Source organism: Megalops cyprinoides, chromosome 4 (assembly GCF_013368585.1).
Source record: "Megalops cyprinoides isolate fMegCyp1 chromosome 4, fMegCyp1.pri, whole genome shotgun sequence".
NCBI classification, from domain to species: domain Eukaryota; kingdom Metazoa; phylum Chordata; class Actinopteri; order Elopiformes; family Megalopidae; genus Megalops; species Megalops cyprinoides.
The window spans coordinates 34,927,615-34,942,500 of record NC_050586.1 but is presented as its reverse complement, the minus strand read 5'-3'; the positions used below and the strand labels follow the sequence as shown (position 1 = coordinate 34,942,500).

General features: G+C 42.7%; 1 protein-coding gene across 1 annotated transcript in view; it reads left to right on the top strand.

Annotated features, from left to right (window-relative positions):
* The first annotated feature begins 455 nt into the window (after nucleotides 1-455).
* Nucleotides 456-14,886, top strand: part of rasgef1ba (RasGEF domain family, member 1Ba) — a 90,962-nt gene continuing 76,531 nt past the window's right edge. Inside the window, exon 1 of the mRNA XM_036526420.1 lies at nucleotides 456-523. Coding sequence (XP_036382313.1) covers nucleotides 515-523 — 9 coding nt within the window. The 5' untranslated portion in view covers nucleotides 456-514. The remainder of the gene's footprint in view (nucleotides 524-14,886) is intronic.

Genomic DNA, 14,886 nt, shown 5'->3' with positions numbered 1-14,886 from the left:
TCGTTATAATTCCTCTCCACAACCGCAGATTTAATTCGGTTTCTGCATCTGCTTAGAGGGAAGGGATATGAAAAGTGTTCACCCTGTGTTGGCTGTCTTGTCTCCCCCTCGGCGGGTCCCCTCCCCCCCCGTGCTATGATAATAGTCACATTCAGCGGGAAAGGCAGGGAGCAGATATGCGAGTGCAAGGATTGTGCTGATGGTTTGCACTGAATTGCCGGGTGACAGGCAGCCGTGGAAGGAACCGCTCCTGCTCTTGCGACGCACCTTTTAACACACCTTCTCAGAGGTCAACGGAGAGAGGAATGCAGAGCGGGTTCGCTGAAGAAACAACCGATTCACCGCAGGGCATTTCGGCTGAAGAGAGGGATCGCTCTCCGTTTGTTTCATTGTAACGGAACACCGTCCTGCGGTGCTCTCACTCACTGTAAGGGAAACCCCACTCACTTTTTATATGGCAAAGTTTCTCGCCGAGCTGTTAGGATGTACACTGCCAGAGAAGGGCACTTCTCCCATGTTCGAGGTAAGGCGGACAGAATAAATTACCTTCCTTTGAGTGCGCATGCAGACGTCTTTGTGTAAAATAGCCAGACACCTGCTTGTGAAAAAATAAGTCTTTCCACTGTGAAGGGTAAGGGCAGCCGTGCATACATCAGTGGTTTTACCAATGCACTTGATGCATCGTCCTTTCTGGTGTGGAAGCCCACATAATGTGCTCCAGACCAGCATCTGTGCAAACAACTGCTTGAAGTATATGAACTGCAGCCAGTAGTTGAATGTGGGAGGTATGATAAAGGTTGCCTTTCGACAGACGTCTTCATGCAGAACGCGCAGTCCCATGATTATTTTGGTCCATCCGTCCAGCAAACATATTCATAACGTTTCACATCTTGCTTTTACGTTGCTTCACGCGGAGGGTGGCTTAACCGTGCACGCCTGGACAGACGCCAGTTATAAATGAATTGCTGAGAACTCAAGGGGAGCGATTGCAATTTGGCGCGCACTGAGTGCGTATTTGGGTCAGTGTGTCACGCCTGCCTCACCTGTGCGAAGATGGAAAACACCCTGCGTTTTCTGCGTTCCTGCAGCTTCGTACACTGGTTGGCCAGGCACACATAAAGTCCAAAGCTAGATCACCATCGCTTACATAAAAAAATACCTTCAATGCATGCGAAGTCAGAATTGGACATTCACTTACACTGGCAGATTTTTTTTTATCCTATTTTTGACTCTGTGTATTATAACTGTATACTCTATTATCGTCACTTTCAAGAACATATTTGAATGCATATCTCACTAAAGCCATTGTAGTCTGATGTGAAAGACTCTGCCCTTCTAAGTGATTTGGTTTGATGGTTGTTCATTCCTCGCAACACACAACAGTCACTTTTCAGTGGTTTCAAGAGGGAATGATAATGATATTTGGTTGTTTGCTGTCCCGAAATCAAATATAGATATACAAAGAGTTTCCTCCACTGTAGGGTTTTTTTTTTTACTATTTTGTCATAGCCATACAGATGCTGCAATATGTAGTGGCAAAGATACTGTGTGTGACAGAAAATACTTTTTATTTTACTTTTAGTAAAAGCTATTATGTGACACCTTTCTAATGTTCGCAGTGAAGAAAGACGGAGTTTATAATGTAAGTGGTCCAAACATGCTCTCTGTTGAACATCCTGGTGTTATGAAGGGTACAATGACATCTTGCAGAGAGGCCGTCTTTTCAGATGCATTCAACATCAGAGAGGTTTTGCAGTCTCCGAACTGCGTTTGTTGATGAAATGGGCACCAGACATGGCTCAGTCAGTCCTGTTTTGCTGACATAAACACACGTCTGTGTGGGAGGAATACAAATCTCCCCTCAGACGGAAATCTATACAGCGAGACATTGGAGGTAATTTGTTGGCCCAGAGTGTCTGTCTGAATGTTTGTTTATGGGTGCAGTGGTTTCACAGTAATAGTGCACTGTGGTATTGCGGTATTGCCTATATAAAGTAATTCATGCGATCGGAATTCCAAGTGTGCCACAAGCCTGTACAAAACATCGTTTAAAAATAATGGTGAAATATGTGTCATAGATGGTCATAATCCATGGGCTGTGGTCCCAGTGCAATAGAAAAACAATTGCACAACCAATGGAGAAAAAAACAAAGCCGTGGGCTGTTATATAAGAGAAAATGTTTGGATCTGCATGATTCTGTGCTGTGAGATCAGCAGCTCCTGTAATCTGGCGGAGCCCCCTGTCACTGTGACTGCCACAGTCGCCGCCCTCCTGTCTTTCACAGCAACTGGTCTGTGAGCTCCGTAAGGCTGCTGTGAAAGCACAGGCAGGTGGTGGATGGAGTATGTCTGTGATCTCATTCCTGCCAAAACACTGAGGTCTTATACCTCTTGACACACTGAGGTCTGAGACCTCTTAACACACTGAGGTCTGATACCTCTCGACACACTGAGGTCTGGTACCTTCCGACACACTGAGGTCTGAAAAACTGAGTACATAACAAGTGTTCGCCCAACTCTGTATTCAGTCTGTCCTTAACTTTGACAGACAGCCAAATGCAAGAATTACTTTTTGTCTTTGCAGACATGGTTCAATGAGTTCAGCGCTGAAGTTCCCATCCCTGCAAGACAATTAGCTGCAAAGCAAAGGGGGCGGTGGCGATCAGTCATTCCCCTCCTCCACGGAGCATCAGGAAAAGCCATTGTGTTCCCGACAGGTGGCTGGAGTGCCACATGTGTGCAGACTCAGGAAGCTTGCCAGGCAGTATACATGTCTCTCATTTGTTCCCTGTTAGCCCTCATGTGTTACACAGTGCGAGGCGGCAATGCAGAGCATCCCGTAGCTGAAAGCAGCAGCTTTGGACCCACTCAGAGATGAAAGACAGGTGACCTCCACAGCCATGCACAGCACACCACTTCCTGTACGGTGGATAGAGCTTGCTTACACTGGTGCTAGTAGGCATGCTAATAGGTATTCAGCCACAACTGACCAATGAGCAGCCTCTGTTGGATCTGGGAGCAGCTTTAGATGATGTCATAATGACCATATGGGTCAACAGAGAAGGAAACTCAGATTTCACTATTTAGGAAAATTGCCACAATCATTGCTGATTGTATATATTGATTCTGATGAGGCTTGCCACTCAAGGTGAGCATTCTCAACAAGAGAAAAGGTATAGAAAATGGATACGTTAGTACTGAAATATTACAATTTGAACATTTGAAATAATGACTATTGAAAAACATGGGATAGAAAATAATTTCTTTAAAGAATTATGTACCTCTTCAAAGCTATTATATGTTTTTAAGAAGACAGTTGGTCAAGGTGTTAAATATGATTTTGAAACATGATGTTTCACTATAAAAACATTATGATGAAAACATAACAAAGCACTACATTCATTGCAGCTAACAGTAGTTTAACTCTGAGAAACTGCTGGCGATGCATTCTGAAGCCTGCATAACAATCTGTGCCCTGTGAACAACGACATGGAAAATCCAGTTGGTTTCGAGTGTCTTCATGTGGTGTCTGCCTTGAAGTGTGTGATTCTGGAAAATTCACTGTGTTTCACCAGAGCGGGGGGCGCGTGGGGCCTCGGCGAGGCAGACGGAGCCGGTTTCTGTGCCTCGCGAATCCAGCCCACATCTGGCACATTGTTTCCGCCAGATTCAGAGCAAACACTGTCTGATCCCTCAGCGCGGACGCGACCTTTGATACCGTCCATCTGCAAGTACCGAGGCTGACCTGTGAGGTTGCCCACCCAGCAGCGTGTGAAGCAATGCGAAGGAAAGGGATTTAAGGGCTCTGGGTACATAGATATCATCTATTTTATGTACTGAATGTGTTTGTTTTATGAATGTATGTAATCCACGTAGTTGAAAAACACTGAATTGGTTTCTCAATTCCATGGATGAAATAAAAACAAGGTTTAATCATCCAACATGATCAAGTGTTAATTTTGTGTCCATATTTTAGAGGAAGGAAATGAGTCAATATAAACAACAGCTATGGTCATTTGAATAAAAGATAAGGTACATTAATACAGCTGGACAGCTGCAGGAGAAATTCTGGTACAAAAATCATGACTGCTTTCTTTCATTGCACACTGTAATTGTTGTTTTTGGGTCAAGGTGACCTAGTTCAGCCTGCCGGTTTGACTGGAACATTGCTGACTGTGGTTGCTGAAATGAAAGATTTGAGAGAAACTGAAGCATTAAACACGTATGTGTTTTCCTTTATGCGCTGTCCTTGTCTGAGGATATTTTCTCCCTGCTCTCTCTATGCGCTAGAAATGATCAGCCTTCAGTTCAGCTGTTGTCTGTTTTTGAGGGGAAATGTAGGTGAGACACGTTTCTCGGTTACGCAAGAGTGCAACAAGCGTGTCCCCATCAGGAATGGACCACATAACCCTGCTGGTTCAGAGTTCAGTGCTCTAATCATTATGCAGCATCATCTGCGGGCTAATGAAAGGATGCGTTTCAGGGCTTCGTCCCCATCCCCCTGAACAAGAAGCAGCTGGTGCGGACCACTGCATCGCGGGGGTTAATCTGCCATGCATCACTCCCTGTATCCCCGGCCAAGCAGCCGATGTGCCCGTCCCCTACCACAGGCCACTGCTGAATTTGATCAGCAATTACCGGAGCCCGCTCCCTCGGAAAGTGGCCGATTGAAGAATAATTGGCCAGGCGGGTAGGAGCACCTGGGCCATCGGTCCATTTAGTAACAGATTTAAATCCCTGCTTTATAAAAGGCAGCCGTGGGATTTCTGCGCTCTCTGCTTCACTCCCTCCCCTACAGTCATTAGAGCGCAGCTTAGAGGAAAACCGAGTGGGTTTTCATTTTCCAAAAAAGTTCAACGTCCTATTAAAGGGGCATTATGTGAATGCAGCCTTTGCTTGGTTGTGCAATTGTGTTCCCGAAATGCCTTTCTGTGGAAGTGTTTGTGGGGCAAGCGGTGGTGATGCAGAGTTTCTGGGCAGCGCCGTCATTTCCCCCTCAGCGTCCTCTCCAGAGGGGTCCTCTCGGGGAAACATGACGCCCCCCTGCAATAACTGGAGGAGCCATCATGTGCTTGGTGAGCGGGAAGGAAGGGGGAAAAAAAAATACAACTTCTGGGATCAGTTTATACAAAACCAGACTGACTCAACCTCAGAGTTAAGCTGTAGAACACAGCATGGCATTACTTTCACTTTTGGACTCGCTTCCAGACCCGATTTAGTCACACAAAAGCAGTCTATGGCATTGGGGATACGGCGTCTTCCAGGAACACTTACAGTAGCAACTTACTGGCAGCTCTGCATCATGGCTTCATGTGAGGCTCGCAGCCTTTTGACTGCAGATTCACTTCCCATGTGTCAGGTACCAAGAACATCTGGTTTACTGTTGTTTCTTCCTGTTGTAAAATGTGGCTGGAGTGTTGTCTGCCAGGCGTTCTGACATCCCCTCACTGTGGCTTTCACTGTCCCTCTGTGAGTCTCATAGATTCAGCTGCCTCCCTTGGAAATCATTGGGTGACAAGGGGAGCGGTTTGTGATCCTGAAAATGAGCTGTCACTGGAATCTTAGGAAACGCAGCAGGGATTCTAGAATTGAATCCACACGCCTGACAGATAATATGTTGTGAGGTTCTCCCTCACCCTCAAAGGAGGTTCACTTTCTGCGCTGTTGATCGTATAGGTCGAAGAGGTGTTATTGCCTTTCTCTAGGTCACCTTTGTTGGTCGTCAGTAATGTTCAAGGGTGCACTGTGTTTAGACAAGTCTTTCCCAGTGCATTTAAGAACAGAGCATGTTCAAGCCTTTTCTAAGTGGATTTTTTTCCCTGAACAGCCTGCACGTCTGCTCTTAGCATACATTAATGTCATTTATCCAAACAAAAGAGTGGTTCATTTCTAATGGAAATCCTAACACTCAAACCAGTTAGTGGATTGGAAAAAAACAAGGCAAAATGTAAGGATGGAATTCCTCTTATAGAGTGCTGTGCAGTTAGTCAGTACCTGTATATTGGCATGAACATTGCCAAGAATGTAAGCATTTTGCTTAGAGTTACCGTTTTGCATGCTGTGCAATATTTTTTAATAAAGTAATGACTGTACTGTAGCTCCATCGCATTGGCACCTTATGGCTGGAGTAGCCAGCTCTGTTCTTCAAGGGACAGAATGGTCACGCACTGCTATGTTCAAAACCAGCCCATGGGGCCTGATATGATTCTATTATGACTCCCGATTGCATGATGAATACTTTCAGTGAATGAATGAATTAATCTATCAATCAATCAATTAGTCAATCAGACAAACTTTATTTAGTGTACTTTTTCTGAAGGAATTTAATAGATTCATGCTAATGGAAAAATACATTTTAGAAACTTCACTCTTTTACATAGTGAATATAAGTTCAGAACAGCACCTCCCGTCCTCATAACCTTACGGGCGAATGTGCATGGGGGAAGCAGCACCTGTTTAGACTTGGACTACTTTGGAAAGTCGCAAAGGTGCATGGAAAAGAGCCAATTTAATGTTGAGGATCATTGTATTGACACTTGCAGGTCTTGTGGCAACAATAATATGACTTCTTCATGGAAAAAAAGAAAATCTTTTTCTGTGGTCTCTTCGGGGTGACGTGGCTGAAATACTCTGCTGAATTTTGCGATTGATTTAAGAAACAAGTCATGTGTGCATGCACCAGGGTGCCTCTCTGACTCGGGTAGGAGCAGAATTCACAATTGCAAGCCATTAAATATTCAAACCACTGCAGTCTAGTTCAAATACTGTGCTATCCTCCAGTGCTATGGGCCGGGCTGCAGCCCCCTTGTTCGTGGGTGAATAGGCGCAGAATTGAAGCTGAGCTCCAGCAATTAGCCGTGAAAACTAAAACGACAATTAATCTCTCATCAGAATTCAAAGAGTACAGTAATTGAGCTTCCACTTGTCTTGTGAATGGCAAAAAAACACATGCTGTGCATCATATTAAAACTACATCTACTTCTCTTGGGCGATGCCAAAGAGCAAACAAAAACAAACCAAGCCAACAAAAGCTGAATCACATTGCCTGATGGGTAATAACTCCATACTGTAACCAAGAGTTATTTTGTCACAGTTTACGCTGGGGGGGGTGAAGTATTTGAAGTCTCTTGTTTCAGGTGATTGTAGTCTTCTGACAGTGCTAAACTCTTGAAGGTGTGGAGAAAAGATGTCTTCTAGTAGTTAGTGAATGTTGAAAGCCAAAAATGTAACACAAATTTGAACACTTGGATGTTTCTGGTTTGTCACAATTGTTTTGTAACCACAGCGACACCACATTTTTCTATGCAAATAAGGTTTCAAGCGACAGGAATGGAAAAGAGGGGTTCCAAAATGATTTCCAGACCTGATGTTTTGTTGGGAAAGTTCACCCATGTTTTTTTTTTTTAGAATATCCCATCTGGATACCATTTTTTGATAATATTATGTGTGACTCTTGTACAGTTTTGAGCTGTCAATCAGAACATTTTGTATGGAGGTGTTTCCTGCATTTTGTGAGACGTTTTTCAGTGCTGTGTTTTGAAGGGCTGACCCTGATGAACAGACTTACATTATTTTTACCCAAAGATAAAGAGAAAGCACTATAGGAATTAGATTGAATGCACCCTTTTTTCTCTGTGGTGGGACTGGATTTTGTTCATGATTACCTCATTCTGCAGATGTTGGATAGGAATAAAGCCAGCATTGGACTTTATAACAAAGGATTGGACTGAATAATAAGCTTAGATGCCTTTTCACAGCAATCATCCTGACATTTTCTATGCTCTGTTTCAGCATGAACTGAAAAAGGGCAGCAAACAACACAAGACCTAAAAAACTGAGGCTGGCTCTAGGCTACGCTATCATTATGAAGTGTGTAGTGTCTGATTTCTCTTGTGCTTTTTGTCATTCAAATAATCAAGCACAGTGATCTTGAATAATTTCTGGAATTACATTTGAACAATGATCTTTTTTCTAAGAGTATACACTCTATATCACTAATTAAAATCCCTTTGTTGTTATCGTTATTAAGCTATGCAGTCAAACATAAAATCTAGGTAATACAATAGCTTAAGCAGACAAATGTTTGCTGGATGTCCACCCTTTGGATCATAAAACGATCAAATGGAAAAAACCCCAAACAATTCAAAGCCAGCACCACTCAGATGTGGAGAGGGATTCGTGCCAAAAGTGAAAAAGCAAAAAGTGAAATATTAATGTCCATTTGAAATTACTATTGCGCTTTTCCATTTGCATTTTCATTTTGGCAGGATTCGCCCTCCACGCTCGGAGGCTATTCATACACAAATGCACGCTCTCTCGGGAGAGGGTTCAGTAAATGCCTGAGGTCACTTTGGCTGCCAGTCTGAATTACCGATTGTCGAAGAAGGACAGATTTCGTGTTTAGAGAAACACTTCCTCGGAGTTGCCTCTGAGAGACTGACATGGGTGCCACCTATGAGCGGTGGCTGAACTTAATGAAATGTCACTTCCTGTAAGCTTGTCAAGACAAGTATTCGCTCAACATATCCCAGACCCGTGAAAACCGAGGCTATAATGAGGTCTACTTTTCATCTGTAAAATACCACAACTGACAGCTCTGGCACTCGGGAGAGTACATTTTAAATGTCGCAGAAGTCCCCTCCTTCCAGTGCGAATCACATCTCTTCCATTACAGCTTTCTTAGCAGTCACAGTGCCTGTGATTGCCCTTGACCTGGACGTGTGCAGATCACAGAGTTGTTAATCTGAAATGGTGTCAGCCGTGGGATTATGAACATTGAAAACACCAGTGATTTCATCACGTTCCTTCTGCCAATGTCACTGTGTGCTTTGCACTGTACTGTGTTGACAGTGAGGCTCTATTTTGAGAAGAGGAAGATAGGGTGGGGTAGAGAATGATTATTCTGATCTGTATTTGAACAGTGACTGCTATTGAGGCATGTAAACATCGGAAACCTCTTCTGCCGTCCTGTCCCTGCTATTGATTGACAGCTGTCCTTAAACTATTGAGAATATGCATTTACACCTAAGAGTCCTTCTGGATGTATAATTCTGAGTTCTTCTGTCTTGCAGTAGGGTATTATTCTCTGTGACTCTTGTGATGTAAGACATCTCATTGTGGATTGTGGAATAGCCTCTTTGTCTTTGCATTGTGTAAGTGATGGGGCACTGAAGCAAACCGTAATATCAGAGTGAGAGCTCCTCTCCTTGTTACAAGGAAAAAACACTTTTCAGCCATTGTGTCACCAGTACAGAGAAAGCAACCAGTCTACAGTCACTCATAACGTATCCAACTCAGCTTATGCAGTTTTTCCTCACTGAAATTCATTGAAAATCAAATTATTTGAAGCAGTAACTGATTCATCCAGAACAACAGAATGAAAACCTTCAGAAAAATGTATCATATGTTGTCATTTTTTTGCTAGACACTTGCTAATTGCCTGTCACTGCCTGTCTCTGTCGTTGGGAAGCAATTTTCATTTCAGTTGTGGACTTGACGGCACAGCGGTGTTGCAAGTGCGATGAGGCTCTGCCTTTGCGTTCTGGTGTGAATTTGCATACCTAAAGGCTATTTTTCACCATTAGTGAGTGAGGTTGAACAGTAGACAGCAAAATGTTTAGCGTCCTCACTTACAGTACAGTCAGATATCATTGGCGGAGGCGCCAAAAATGAGAGGGAGAATTGATAGACAAGCCTCCATCGTATGTGCCCTCTCTGGCTTATAAAATAACGGTGTTTTTGCTTTTCTCTATTTGCATATTGCTTTTCTGTTTATAGACTTAGATCTTGTTGAGACTGTTAAGGTTGACACGCACAAAGCTTGTCCTCGGATGACAAAGAGAACCTTCCAAAAATAGGAATAAGTTACTAGATATTCCTCAGCAGCACAAGCCCATTGTAGAAGATCAGCGTAGCATAGCAACCGAGGCAAGTTATTATGAAAAAGAACTGAGTAATTCAGTACTTCTGTTGTTTTGTTTCTACTTGAGCGCTTGAGAGAGCTCCAGCTGTAACCCTCGTCAGACAGGGAACAAAAGGAGCTTCATCAAAATTAATTCCTTGTTTTTTTGCAACAAAGGTGTGCTGTTGCTTTGCGCTGTTAATATTCCCATGCTTGATATTTCTTAGTTCATCTCATATGTTTCTGCCCTGAACCTGTTGTTCAGGGCAGAAACATATGTTTCTGATATTGTCTGAGAATTAATTTTTATCCGTGGAAAAACACTCCATCCGCTGACCTACACATATATGTGATTAGAATGAAATGAATAAGATGTATGAGACTAATTAGGATTAAACTGGAATTCACAGAGCCATTGATTAAGAAATTAGCTACATTTAAGCTTACACATTGTGCCAAGCCATTGTGTATGGTACAGCTTTGTACAGTGCCTAATAGATGCTCCTAAAATGAGATTATACAGGGATAGCCTTAAGATTTAGAGATGACACCCCTTTTTGGTCCTTTTCAAGAAAAAGGGAAAACCATTGGAATTAATGTGTGAATTAGATTAGGTGCAGAGTATCATTAATTATGCAAAAACTGATTGAGGGCACATATACTATAGTGCTTGAGCCACATAAATGTAAAATGGTTTCTAATTAAAGAAGGTTTTTTAAAGTCTGCAGTGGTCTGATTCTACACCCCAACATTGTTGTAAAACACACTAGTATTTGCAGCAGGTAAGGAAATTATTCTAATAATATATGGCAGATATGATGTACAATCTGTCAGCATTTATCAAATGAACAATTAACTCCTGTAATTCAGTCACTTCCTCAGTCAACTAGATAAAATCCACTTCTGTTTATTCATTTCCTCAAAGGCCATTCATAAGAAATATTGTATTCTTTACTGTAGGCCAAGACAACATCTGAATTGCTCCCAGACTGCCAATAAAACACAACTCGACACTGACATTGAAGTGTATGGACTCCCATGGATCCTTTCTGTGTATGAGCATATGGACAGGCATTATCAGGGAAATACGGTTTGAGATCTAGAGACATGGAAATTGCATTCTTAGCCAAATATTGACAAGCAGTCTTTTCCCGTGAGACCTCTACCCCTCAGAAGCACACGCGTGTCTTCCTTGTGTCTCCTTGATCAAGAACAAAATCTGCCTCTGGAATGTTTGTGCTGGGGATGGGTAATGATTAGGCACCTGTCTCTAAAGAGCAGGATGTCACTCACACGTAATGAGCTAATCAGGGAAGATTTCTCTCTTGCGCTGTATTGGGAATTGGCAATAAATGTGGCCTCTCAGTAAGAGTTTTAATGAACAGAGGCCTGTCACTGCTATTGTACACTTTTAAGTTTTTTTGAAAATATGGATTGACTATTATTATAATAATTTATGTTGTCGTTATAGTAGTTGGCACTTGCAAAGGTCATAGAAATATAAATATACATTGGTGCTTATAAAATATGTAAATAGTGCTCTGTAGTTGTACTAGTAGTAAAAAGCTTCATATGGTAATTCATAGAATTGTAACAAATCCCTGCAATATATCATTTGTCCCCATGTCTGAAGCTGGGTTTGTGGGGTATCACTTGATTCTGAACCACTAGAGGGCGCACACTTACACAGTTCTAATCAAGCAGGAATATCCTGGGTTTAATCAGAATCCATTTCCTGCAGAGCCACTGTCAGTCAAATGAGTTGAGTGAATCTTGGAGATTCTCCATGTTGACTGTGGTATTGAAGGCAAAAATGATTTTATGAGGCTGTAACTGTGTTTAATTATAATTGAACGCATTGATCATTACATTGTTGATATTTCCATATGCTTTAAATCACTGAAACTACTAACAGATGAAATATTGACTTCATTACATCAATTGTTGTGTCTATTAAAGTTTTTTTCCTGGCTAGTAACCAATAAACAAGTTGATTACAAAGTCTTAGCTGAGACTTCAACCAGTTCAGTGTTTTTGGAGGTAAGCATTAGACATGTCTCAGCTGGCTCAGATTAATAGAAGAGGAGGTTTATTTTAGAATGGCAGACACCTCTGACAGATACAGTCCAGTCATTTACTGATGGGAAAATATGTGACATTCTGTAGATACGTGATGTTCTGAGTCTGTGCTCAATCACACCACAGTCCCACAAAGAACCAAAAGTTTGCTCATTCTTTCCACTGCACTGATTACACACAGGCATTTGTCCCGCAGAAGCTGGGGATGTTTGGAAGTCAGGGGCAGAACAGACGAATCTCATGACTTTGCATCAGCATGAGGAGCTTTAGGGAAAAAGTCAATAGCTGACCCCATGATACTACCCTCCCTTTTCAGGAGGTTTGTCTTAAGACACAACAAGCTTTGGTGAGTTACATGTGAATTACTGTATGCATATCACACCTTCCATAAAAACATTACCTTATATGTACATTCAAATTACATTTTGAATACAGAGAATGGGAAAAAACAGGCTATATTTTTACTTATATTACCTTTTCTTCTTAGTCACTAGTTGAACAGAGGGCCATTATTACTACATAATTTAGAGAAAAAAATAAAAAGAAAAAAATTATAGCTGTATAAACATAAATATATTTAGTGGTATAATTTAGAAAACAAATGTGGAGGTAGTGTGGTATAGTGGTTAAGGGGCAGTTTGCTGGTTTTGCTCCCAGGTGGGCCACTGCCATTGTACCATTAGGCAAGGTACTTAACTCAGATTGCTTCTGTAAACATCTAGCTCTATAAAAGGATAATGAAAGTAAATTGTAAGCTATGTGAGTTGTTTTGGATAAGAGCATCCACCAAGGGACACAAATTTGTTTGATTTTAAGGTCTGTAAAAAATAATGCCCTTAACACTAATACCCAGCGATTATAGTTAAAGTGAAGGAACAGGTCATAGCGGACATAGCAGAATGTGAGGTCATGAGCTATCTTCACATTGGACTGCAGTCATGTGACTGTCCTGGGGCCTGTGCGTGACATGTGCCTGCTCACGTGGACACACTGGGTGATCTGATGTATATATTAATGAATCTTTTTTCCGGTTTTCATTTTTTGATGAAAATGTGGACGCGCAGATCAAAGATTGCAGTGTTTGCACATGTTTGCAATGCACGGTATATGCTACAATGCTAAACAGAAAAACAATAGCTGGAGCATAAAATAAGAAAGCTGAGAGTGAGCGTGGACGAACTGGTGAGAGATCAGGTTTGGATTTTCAGCTATTGCTGTTCCCCTCTAATTAAGGCCAGTAGGACCAAAAGGTTATTACCTAGTAAAGAAACATGGTTATTCATTCAAAAAGAGTGGGCGGGAGTTGTTTGCTTATCCCTCTTTCCCTCTCATGCACCTGCAGCAGTTTTCCCAGGTGCCAATACGGTAGCTTGTATAGCTGCTGGAGTTCTGAAAGCTGGTTTGCCAGGAGCAGGCTCCGTTGGGCAGGGCTTCCTCAGAATTTCGTTGGTGCTGTCACAGAAGGAGCAGAGGCTGAAACTAAGGCGGAGTAGTGCTGGGAAGACGAGCTGGGGAAAACACTCACAGCGCCTGAGATAACTGCCCCCCCCCCCCCACACACACACACACACACAGTCACGCTGATGCAGGAAGAGCCGACAACCTGAAGCGAATAACAGTGTTCCTGTCAGAGAGGCCTTTGCTCGAGTCACGGGCGAGGGTTCCTCAACCTCAGTGACACATCCCACTCTGTCACCACTGCTCTGCCTTCAGTGCACTGTCCACTGCTTCGCTCTCTCTAACTGTGTCACATTAGATACTACTCAATTTACTGTAGCCTCTTCCTCTAAGTGTTTCTAAAATAAAAAAAATTAAGTTGAACTATCCAGACATGAAGGTCCAGAACTGACAATACACTGGTAGCAAAAGAATTGGCTGTCCCTGGTTCAGTTAGCTGGCTCCAAGTCTTTATTCCCTGATCTGATGGCTTGGTTGGCTTTGAGAGGCAGACACATGTGTTAGAGTGCAGGTCAGCCACAGTGCGCACGTACTCAGACTTGAGCTATGTGCGAACCTGCGTCTACTTCAGGTGTAGACATAACCTTCATGGCCTGCTGGCTCTCGCGAAGGAGCTGCCTCATGTGCTCACCTCGTATTGGGTCTGACAGCCGGAGCGGAGCTGTTTACTCGCACTGTTGTACAGCGTGCAAATGTAAAAACGGGCTTAGCGTCTCGCTATGAGCCGCGGGGACGTTCCCACAAACCACTCCGGTGATGGGATGCTCACGTTCACCCCCCTTTGGTTAAAGTACCACCCGGTGTGACCTCTGAGGTCCTTAACTGACTTTGTGGAACGCGCATGTGTTCCACCAGCGGTTTAAATACGAGAGATGGAGCGAGACTTGTCTTGAATATCAATCGCGATATTCTGTGATGCGATCACACCAAGGTTTGGATCCAGAACTGCTGCACACACAGAATCCTAATGAAGGACTTTCTACCTCCAGCCAGTATGGTTCGTCATCTACGTGTATGCTCAACATGTCCCGTTCCAATGAGCAGAAATCAGTGATTTATCTAATAGAAGCCAGTATCTCGCATTTTCACTGTGAGTGTAATTATGTGCTTTTAAATACTGATCAGTCATCCAGGCCCTCCCATGTGTGAAAGCCAATGTCCAGCATACATGTACATACATGTATGCATTTGGAATGAAGAGAAGCAGAAGAAAATACACTTGATTTACACTGAGGATGGCCAAATGACAATCAGTGAAGGGTGCAAATCCTAATCTACACAGAACAGACTGAACTGCCATTGTAAGATAAAGAAAATACTAACCCGCTTTAAAACGTTCTAAAGATTTCAGGTTCCTCGATTACCATAGTGATTAATTACCAATGCAAATAGGCAGCCCTGTGAGTTGCTTGGTACACAGCAGAGAGGGAATCAGGCTAATATTCAAA